The sequence below is a fragment of the Panthera leo genome, chromosome E2, assembly GCF_018350215.1.
Source record: "Panthera leo isolate Ple1 chromosome E2, P.leo_Ple1_pat1.1, whole genome shotgun sequence".
Taxonomy (NCBI): Eukaryota; Metazoa; Chordata; class Mammalia; order Carnivora; family Felidae; genus Panthera; species Panthera leo.
This window is the reverse complement of record NC_056693.1, coordinates 60,313,336-60,322,873: the sequence shown is the minus strand read 5'-3', so window position 1 is coordinate 60,322,873 and position 9,538 is coordinate 60,313,336. Positions and strand designations below refer to the sequence as shown.

The following is a 9,538-nucleotide window of genomic DNA, read 5'->3' as shown; positions in this document are numbered from 1 at the left end:
CCCCGGCCGTGACCTGCGTAGTCACGCTGTGAGCCAGGACGCTCGGCAGGAGGCTGGGGTGCCTGGCCTCAGGGCTGCCGGGCTCTGCCGGGTCCCTGCTGGGGGGCCGAAGCCCCAGGGCCGTCCGGGCAGCAAGATCCGCCTAGGTCTCTGGCCTTCGGATTCGCCTAGGTGTCTGGCGGGGCTGGAGGGGACGTTCAGACGCCGGAGGTGTGTCCCCCCTGAGCGGACTCCCCCAGGAGTTCCCTAAGACGCTGTCTGTGGGGCAGAGGGGGAGTCCCCTTGGTGGAGGAGGGCCTGGCCACAGCACGGCCAGAATGGGAACCCCTCAGGTGCCAAGGCCCTGCCAGGGCCAGCGGGGCACACCTGTGTCAAAGCACATCTCCCAAGTGGATGACCTTGGGACCTTCCTGGGAGGACACGAGAATCTAGGGCCGGCGGCTGCCCCCGTGGGACCAGCCGGGTGCCGAGGGCCAGGCAGGGGGGAGGGGGAGGGGGTGCCTTCAACCACCGCCCTCTGCCCTCCCACAGTGTGCTCTGGGGGACGTTTGTCAATTTAACGACGCGTTGACACTTAAAATAGTTGTTTTGGAGATACAGGGGTACCTCTTCCTCTGGGGGGCTGGGGAGGGGAAGCTTGGGGGGCCGGGAGCAGCGTGAGGCCAGGGAGGGTGTGAGGGGAGCCCCGGGGGAACACCGAGATGGAGGCGTCATCAGAACACCGTTCGTGGTGTTTAAGACAGTTCTAGAAGAAGACAAAGAGTCCTTCCAGCCCAAGTGTTTTTGCAGAAAGGGTAAACCGAGTCTCGAGATGGGCCCGAGCAGCAGAGTCACCCTCCAGGCACGGGGGACACAACCGTTCGGGGCGTGGCGTCTGCCGTCGTTCCTCAGCCCCGAGCCTCGGTACCTGCCCGGGGACCCCGTGGGGCAAATAAATAAGCAATAAATACCCATAAATAGGGGGGCCCTCCCGGGAGAGCCCCCCGACTGTCCAGCGCGGGGTGGGGGGGCGCAGGCGACGCCGGCCGAGGCCGGGGCTCACCGAGCCGACCTGGGCAGGACACAGGTGCAGCCGACGGGCACGCGGATGAACTCCGCGTGGAAGGAGAAGGCCCCGGGCGTGGGCAGCCCCGTGGCCTCCCGCGAGCAGGGCTGGCGGCGCAGCACCAGCAGGCTCTGCAGCAGGGGCACCGAGTTGAGCGCCGCCGTCTCGCGGCCCGTCCTGGCGCTGACGCAGCCCCTGCACAGGCACTGGGCGAAGGCCAGCTTCTGCGGGTAGCGGCTCTCGTCCGTGTCCACGCTGCGGGGACAGACGGGCGGGGCCTCGGTGAGCGAGCCCCCTCCCCGCCTCTCCTCCCCCCCCCCCCCCCCCCCCGGCCCAGCGCCCCCCACCGGCCCACCCCTGCAGGGGCTCAGGCGCGGACCTCGGCATTCTCCCGGGCGTCCCTGGCCACCGAGCCGGGCCGGACTCTTGCCCACCACAGCGGCAAGGAGGCGCCCCGCTGATGGGGCCCCACCCTCCCGGCCCGGGGGTGACCGTCCCATCTAACAGGCGGAGACGCTGAGGCTCAGAGGGGGGCGGGGATGGCCCAACAGCATGGAGCGGGGACCCCAGCACGCAGGGCGCCCCCCGGCCCTCACCGGTATCTCCAGGGGGAGATGGAACGCTGGTGGATGCCGGCTTCCAGCACGTCCTCAGGACGCAGCACCGGGCACTGGGTCCCAGCGGGGGGGGCGTCGTGCCGCCTCCTGCGGCCCCCCGCCTCCAGGCTGGACACCAGGGCTACGGGCAAAGCCTGCTCCCACTTGGCAGCTCGAGCCAGCAGATGCGGCGGGGGCTGGCCCAGAGGCAGCTCCTCGGCCGAGTAGCAGCGTGGGGTCCCGTGGGCGTGGGGGCCCCCCCAGAGCTGGGGGCCGTGGCGGGCCAGGCTGGCAGGCGTCCAGAACAGAAGCAAGAGGCCAGGGAGGAGCTGGCGGGTAGGCATTGGGGAGTCAGGTCAGGGGGCGCCCAGGGAAGGGGGCACTCACCGCCCCCCACCCCGCCCCGGCTTGCCCCATTTCCTGTGGAAAGACGGGGTACAGCCCTCTCTCCCAAGTTGGGGCTAGCCCTGCAGCCCGAGCTCCCCAGAGCACCAGAGCTCCTGGGGCCCGGCTGCCTCCTGTCCCCAGCCTTGGGGGGCTTCCTGGACCCCATCCCAACGTCCTCCGTGTGGGGGCGGCAAGCCACCAGCCCTTCAGGGCCAGGTGGCCCCGCCCAGGTGGGGGCGTGGGGAGACGCGGCGGCTCACCATGGTGGCGGCGGCGGCGGCGGCGGCGGCGGCGGCGGCGCTGGGCTGCAAGAGGCAGGTGCACCGGCTGCGGTCCTGGAGCCTCCCGGCTCCCGGCGCCCTTTATACCTCCAGCCACACCTGGGGGAAATCCGGGCCGCTTCCTCCCGGGGAAGTGCCCGCTGAGCTTCCTCCTCCCCTCCCGGTGGGTGCCCCTGTCTCCTCCCCGCCCAGGGCGGGCCCGTGCCCACCCCCCTCCTCCTCTCCCTCCCCCGCCCGGAGGGACCCTGCCCCAGGCTGGCCACTGCCGATGGACGGACGGGCCGGGATGTTTTGGCCACGGGGAGCCGTGGGCCGGGCAGCCGGGGTGGCCTCCGTCACTCACACTGCCGCACGGAGCTCCCCGGGGGCCGGTCCCCCAGGTTGTGGACGCGAGGTCGGTCCTGTTTGTAGCCAATGTTCCAGGAGGGGCATCAGTGCCCGCCCCCTCCCGCACAGGTGGGAGACATTCCAGAAGGCGCTCCAGGAGCTGGGCCATGGGGCTGTGGGGTGACAGCGCCGGGCGCCTTTGTTACCCTGGAAAGGACAGTGGGAGGTGATCTGGTGAAGCTTTGAATGGCTGGCGTTTGGACACCACCCCCCGAGTCCCCTGGTCACCCACCAAGACCCAGGGCCCTGTGCGTCCTGGTCCCTCACATCAGAATCTGAAGCGTCCCCCAGCTGAGTAGGGTCTGAGGGTGGAGGGAGGGCGTCATCTGCCGTCCCAGGACCCCGCCTGCCCACATGCGGGCAGTGGCCAGCATCCGCACCAGGCAGGCGCCACCCCTGAGACTCCAGGGATGCGGAGACCCCTTGAGGGAGGAGGGCTCTCCTGGCGTCTGCACCTGTCAGTGGGCTTGCTGGGCCTATGTCCCGGGGAGCAGGACAGGGTTAAGGGAGACCCTTGTCCCTCGCTGGCCTGGAGGAAATGCTGCTTCCGATGGAGGGATAGATACATTGAGTCCCCAGGGTCGGTCCTCCCTCCAGCGCCCCAGCCCTCTGCTTGCATACCTCCTGCAATGGGGAGATCACCACCTGAATTAGTTTGCTAGAACGGCTTCGACAAAGTACCACACACTGAGGGCTTAAGATAGCAGAAATTTGTTCCCACAGTTTGGAGGCCGGGGTCTGAAGTCATATTGTCGGCAGGGTAAGTGGCATCTGGGGTCTCCGAGGGAGGACCCGTCCCACCTCTTCTCGCTTCTCCTGGCTGCTGATTCTCAGGGTCCCTTGGCTTGCGGCCACGACACGGCCCCTCCCCTGTGCCCCCATCTCGCCTTCTGCGTGAGGACACTCACCTCAGTCAGAATGATCCCATCTCAAGGTCTTGACCATAGCTGCATCTGCCAGGACCCTTTTCCTGGATGAGGGCACGTTCTCCAAAGGCACCGGGGCCAGGACGTGGACTATTTCGGGGGGGGACACCGCTGAGCCCGTGACCGCCTCTGCAGGGCGGGTGCTGGCTGCTGTGCTCTGTGTGTCAGCCCAGGCCAGCTCTCCAGGAAGAGCCTCCTCGGGCCGAGCTGACGGCTGCCCCCTGCACCTGCGGGGGTGCTCGGGGGTCTCCTCCCTTGAGGGCAGGGACAGTGGGGTGGCACACCTGCCACGGCCCCGGCACAGAGCTGCCCCTGGCGCCTCGGCGTCCCGTAAGTGCCGCAAAATGGGGGGAAGGGGGCTGAGCCCGGGTCCCCAGGGAGGAGAGTGGGGGGACGGCGCCCCAGTCGCGGGGCACTGGCAGATCGACCCCGGCCTGGAGACCGGCGGGGGGGAGGTTCAACGTGTGCGGGACTCTCGCTGCCCTTTGGCCAGGGGGGTCTGGCCACACGCGCGCGCGGGTCTCCTTTATGAGCTGAAGAATATGCCCTGGCTGCCGGGGGGGTCCACACCTGCCCCCCACGAGATGCGTGTCAGCATCTTCTGTGTCTTTTCCGAACAGCCTGCTGGGTGGGCACCGCGTCCAGTGGAGGAACCGGGGGCCAGGCTGTGCGCTCCCCCCGCTTTGTGACACCAGGGCCGCCCAGCACTGTTCCCCATGGTCCCGACAGCCAGTTCCGGGGGTAGACGCTGCTCAAGGGGACCAGGGGCAGGGGGAGGGCCCGGGGGGGGGCCGGGGGTCCTGGCCAGCCTGACATCAAGGCTGCAAGGATGCAGGGCGGGGGCCCAGGTGGCACCTCATTCCTGCGGGTGGCTGAGGCAAGCACAGAAGTCCTGGGTTGGGCAAGACTGGAAAGGCACCACCAGAGGAAGTCGGAGGGCATCCCGGAGGCGGTGTCCCAGAAGGCCCCGCCCTCAAACCATGCCCCTTGGAACCCAGGCCTCCTTCAGCCCTGAAACCCCTGAGCACCACGGGCTGAGCCCCTCTTGCTGAGTGAGGCTGCCTGTGGGCTGGTGGCAACGGTCACTGGGGGGGGAGCTGGGTGTGGGGAGAGCAGGGGAGGGGCGGGAGCAGGAGGACGCGGAGGCCCGGGGGAACTGGGTACAGAGGAGAGTGCAGGAGGGCATGTCCAGCCGAGACGTAATGACTGCAGGGGGGCTGCCGGGAACGACCAGCGGGAAACCCACAGAAGCTTCATTTTCACCAGAACGAGCTGCCACGTTAGCCCGTTTTCCCTCACGACGTTGGAGATTGTATTTCACGTTTCAATGACGAAAATACAAATTAGAAAACAAAACCCTTCCGTCTTGCTTTAATCCATTTGAGAGAGAGGAGGAGAGAGGGCAGGGGGGCTTGGTGCAGGGGCAGGCTGGCTGGGGGAGGAAGGTGGGAGGGCCCACCGGGGTGCTGCGGGGGTGGCTGAGGGGACGGGGCAGGCCTGGTCTGAGCCGCCAGAGGAAGCGTGAGCGGTGAGTGAGGTCAGGGTTCCGAGAACGGGAAGCAGCATGTGCAAAGGCCCTCGGGTGGGAGGAAAGGCAAGCAGGCGTCGGAGGGGATAGGTCAGCACGTGTCACGCGGCGGGGCCCCCCTAGCTGTGAAGACTGTACCTGGACACGGGGGGCGGCCTAGGGGACAGACACGGAAGTGGAGGGACGACCCTTAATTATCCCCCGTTTTACACGTTAACCACACGAGCCAGGATCTCAGCCATCGTGTTCCCTGGAGGCAAGGATGCCCGAGGACCCATTACGTAACAGAGGACTTCCTTTTCCCAGACGCCCGGCCCAGAACGTTCTTTCCACCAGACTGGGCGGGGGAGAGTTGGCTTGGGGTGCGGCTCTTACCCTTCCCCGGACAGGCACCTGCTAAGTCTAGCCGAGAGGAGCCATGAGCCCAGACGGCAAGTTCCAAACTGTCCGTTTCGACCAGGCTGGGGTGGGGCGGACCCGGGGCTCTGGCTCGAGCCGGGTCAGGGTGGTAGGGCAAGGAGGGGAGCGCACACGGCTGTGTGGTCGGCTCCCCTGGGGGCTCCCGGCGTTACAGTGGCTATCACTGCCGGCCGGTTGCGGGGCCCGGCGGCCCAGGGGCACAGCACACATCGGGACAGGCTGGCCCCCAAGCTGTCCGGGTTCTGGCTTTGTGTCCCGGAAGGCCACCTACTCAGAGGACGGGAGTTCTCTTCGAACCTGGCTTTGACCCGATGGCAAACCAGATAAGCTTTGGAAAGTTGCTGCGACACGTAATCGAGGCCACCGTGTCGGGAGAGGAATCCTAATTCCCGCAGGATGTGGACGTAAACCGGGGCGCGACCTGCTCAGGACGCTTGTGGTGTGGCCCGTCTGGCAGTACACCCCCCACCGGGCCCCTCACTCTAACAGCCAGCCAGCCCTGGGGCCGGGCACCCGAGCGCACTGGTGCCGGACCCAGCTCCCGACCGGGCACCGTGAAGCGCCCCCCAGCACCAGGATGGGGACGGCAGCACGGGCTCCAGGGGGTGTGCAGCACCTGAGACCTTGTTTCCAAGCAGCCCGGGGGCAGGAGGGCACCGCGACGTGGGGGCGCCCCGAGGCCACGGCACTCCTCTGCGAGTTTAATCCACACCAGAAGGCGTCCCCGCTCCGCGGCCCTGGCCCCGATGGGGCTCTCCAGGGGAGAGCGTGAGCACAGCCTCGCTCAGACCTCACGGTCCGCCTGTGCTCTGTGGCGGGACGTCTCCTGCTCAGCTCAGCGCACCCCGGGGGCGCGGTCACTCCGCCGACTGCACAACAGCTTCCGGGCAGGGCCGGCCTAGCCTGACAACTGTCCCTCCTGGCCTCTCCGCCCCGGGATCCACCTTGGGGAAAGGCGGCCACCGGCTGGCTGGAGTGTCCACGAAGCCCTGCCGGGGCCGGGTCCCCCACGAGGACACGAGGTGCCCCACCCAGGGGGGGGGGCCCCCGTGTCCCCAGCCTCCAGCAGCTGGAGGCCGCTAACCTGCCAGGTGGGCCCAGTGGGCGCCGTGGAGCGGGCGACAGTGGGGGCCCGGGTCCACGTAATCACCACCGGGGCGAGACGGCTGCTTATCAAAATACTTTATTTTAGGAGACCCCTCAAAAAAAGACCCTCCACATTAGACAGACGCCCAACAACACCCTCGGTCTTTTTTTTTTTTTTTTTTTTTTTTGGTCTTTTCTATATTTTTTTTTCCTTTTTAAATCAACTAAAACAATCTGATGCTTAAAATAAAAGACAGGAAATATTTCCCAATCGGACTTCAGTCAAGAATATATATCTATTTTCTGACCCTGGGGGCGGCGGGGTGGGGAGGAGGCCGGCAAGGAGCAGGTGCTCCCGGGACCCCGGGGCAGGAAGGAGCGCGGGCAGAGGACCGGCCCAGGGCAGGCTGGCTGGCAGAGGGCAGGGAAGACCCGGGCAGGCGGAACTGGGCGCCTGGGACTTATAATTTACATAAAACTGATGCCGCGTCCTTGTTCCTGCCCCCGCCGGCCGGCCTGCCTGCCTGTCTCTCGGGACTTCTGCTCTGGGCTGGGGCTGGTTCGGTCTGGTCTGCTGGGGAGGAGACCGGGATTCGGCATCATCTTCGTTACGTGTGTGTGGCTTCTTTTCCAGCTGAGAAACTTTTTTTTTCTTTTTTAATTTTTAAAAAGAATCACAGCCAAAATTAGACGTTAACTTCAAAATCCGAGAAGGCTGTGCTTACCCTATTTATAAAAACACGAGAGTCTCTAACTCTGGCGGGGGGCGGGGGGCCGAGCCCGCGGGGCCCCTACACCTTCCCGGGGATCTTGGCCCGCTTGCGAGCGATGGCGTCCTCCACGGCTTTGAGCTGTTTCAGGAGCTCCTCGCGCCGCGACAGCGTGCTGGCCTTCCCTGATTTGGTGCCGGTGGAGACAGCGGTGGCAGTGCCGGCGTCTGAGGCTTTGCCGGGCACGCTCGTGACCTTACTGGAGCTCTTGGACTGGGGTGACAGCTGGCGCTTCCTGCAGGGGGTGGGCGGGTTGGGGGGAGAGGCCGTCAGAGGGTCGGAGCGCCGTCCCCCCAGCCCCCCACGCCGTGGGCCTCCCAAGGTGGATGGGGCCCGCTGGGCACTGGCGGCCGTGGAGACAGGTCGGCTTCCGGCCGGCAGTGCTCGCTCCAGCCTGGCCGCGGTGGGAGGGGCCCTGGGTCGTGGGGTGGAGGGGACACGGCGTCCGGGGCTCTCCTGGAACCTGCTGATCTGTCCCACCGCTGCCTCCTCATGACGGGGAGAAGCCCACACTGACTCGGGAGGAGCCCCGAGGGCCGGGGTGGGTGGGGGCTGTGCGGATAACCGAGGGTGCACCCATCCGGACCTCCGGCCTGAGCGTGTAGTGGGGTGCGGGAAGGGGCTAGGCGGCCAGTTTCCTGGCGGAAGCCAATCTCTGCTCCTGCTCGCAGGGCCGATGGGGAAGGCGGGAGGAGCTGGGGCGCCAGAAAGCCTGGTGCCCCGGGCCCCCTCGCTCTAGGACCTGCCGTGGGGAGGGCTCTGCTGGCCTCCACCCGGGCAGGAGCACTCACCTGTCAGGGGGGGCCACGGGTGCCTTGGAATTCTGGCCTCTCTGCCGCTCTGGCTTCGGGGAGCCGAGTCTCCCACCTGACTTGCGGTCCCGAGAACCTGGACGACACGGGATGAGGTGAGACCGCAGTCTCGATTACGCGTGAGCCAGCAGCGCGGGGTGGCCCACGCGGACGGGGTCGGGTGGGCTTCCCGCACGCCGGCGGCCCCATTCCAGAGCCGTGGCAGCTCACGGGAAGAGGCAAGGGGCAGAGGAAGGGGACGGGGCAGCACGGGTGATGTCAGAGGTGAGACCCCGGGAACCCACGTGGGCTCTGTGCTTCCAGAGCCAGCGCCAGAGCAGGACAGGGGGAAAACACAAGTGACACCACCAAGTCGGAGGCGTCCGTCACACTGCTGTCCAATGAGAACGGAGGGCCCGCAAGAGGGCGCCGGGCGGGGGGTTCGGTGCCGGGCCGAGCACACAGGCTCTCACGCCAGTCGGTTCTCGGTCCGGGCGCGCACGTGCGGTGGGCACCCCCCTCCTGCCCCTGGCGCCCCGGGGATCCCGCCGGCCCCCCTGCCCAGGTTAGCAGGGAGGAGACGCCCTGGCAGAGCTCCAGTCTGCACCGGTCTCCAGAGATCGCCTGAGGGCGGGCGGCTGGGTCAGACTGTATCTACGGCAGCCCCGAGGCCCGCCTTCCCCCTGCGCTCGCTCGTGGACCAGGCTTCCCAGAGTCCGTGTGTCCCGCGCCACCGCAAGAGAGGAGAACCAAGCCCCCGCCTCTCATCCAGACAGTGAAGACGTTTTCGAAAAAGAAAACAATGATAAACCTGCTAACTTCTGTTTATGGCAATTTAGTTATTTCTTTCATAAAAAGTGATATTTATGTTAAAACACAATAATCTACGGTTTTATTTTAACATAAACACACGCTGAAATCTCCTTCTTAGCTTTAACCTCTACTACCTCAAATACTGACAGGTGTACCCACACGATCGGTTCCTGGGGGTATCTTTCAAGGCCCCTCGGCCTCACTGGGCCCTGCAGGGCTTGGGGCTCACCTCGGTCTGGGGACAAGTTAGCACGCTTGGCCGGAGGAGGACTTTGCCTGTCTTTGTCCGAGGGTTCATACCGCTTCCGGCTCCCTTTGTCGGCCGCCTGAGACAGAGAAGGGCACGGTGACGACCCCGGCCTGACCTGGTGGCCACCACGCGGAAGCAGCCCGGGCGGACGCAGGGTGCCCACAGGACCCCGAGAGAGGCAAGGCCCAGGGGTTCGGGCCTTCACCCTCTGCAGCGAAGGTGCCTGCACAGACACTGTGTTTCCTGGGGGCCACCTGC

General features: G+C 66.4%; 2 protein-coding genes across 5 annotated transcripts in view; both read right to left on the bottom strand.

The window, feature by feature from the left end:
• Positions 1 to 1,038: 1,038 nt before the first annotated feature.
• Positions 1,039 to 3,578, bottom strand: IL17C (interleukin 17C). The gene is made up of 4 exons (XM_042917938.1): positions 3,498 to 3,578; positions 2,289 to 2,333; positions 1,642 to 1,970; positions 1,039 to 1,300 (listed from the first exon to the last, which is right to left on the bottom strand). The coding sequence occupies exons 1-4, from the start codon at positions 3,576 to 3,578 to the stop codon at positions 1,039 to 1,041; spliced, it is 717 nt and encodes a 238-aa protein (XP_042773872.1).
• Positions 3,579 to 6,715: 3,137 nt separating this feature from the next.
• The window catches only part of ZC3H18 (zinc finger CCCH-type containing 18), a 59,301-nt gene continuing 56,478 nt past the window's right edge, over positions 6,716 to 9,538 (bottom strand). For all 4 annotated transcript variants that reach the window (XM_042917990.1, XM_042917988.1, XM_042917987.1 and 1 more), the window contains 3 exons: positions 9,260 to 9,356; positions 8,218 to 8,314; positions 6,716 to 7,661 (listed from right to left, as the gene is read on the bottom strand). In XM_042917990.1, the coding sequence (XP_042773924.1) occupies positions 7,448 to 7,661; positions 8,218 to 8,314; positions 9,260 to 9,356 (408 nt within the window). In that variant the 3' untranslated portion in view covers positions 6,716 to 7,447. The remainder of the gene's footprint in view (positions 7,662 to 8,217; positions 8,315 to 9,259; positions 9,357 to 9,538) is intronic.

What these genes read in the sequence shown, in the direction of transcription:
- IL17C (XM_042917938.1), bottom strand. Translation starts at nt 3,578, where the DNA reads ATGGGGGCACAGGGGAGGGGCCGTGTCGTGGCCGCAAGCCAAGGGACC. An exon ending in CCGCCGCCGCCGCCACCATG is followed by an intron (nt 1,971 to 2,288) that starts GTGAGCCGCCGC and finishes CCTACCCGCCAG; the next exon opens with CTCCTCCCTGGCCTCTTGCT. An exon ending in ATCTCCCCCTGGAGATACCG is followed by an intron (nt 1,301 to 1,641) that starts GTGAGGGCCGGG and finishes CTGTCCCCGCAG; the next exon opens with CGTGGACACGGACGAGAGCC.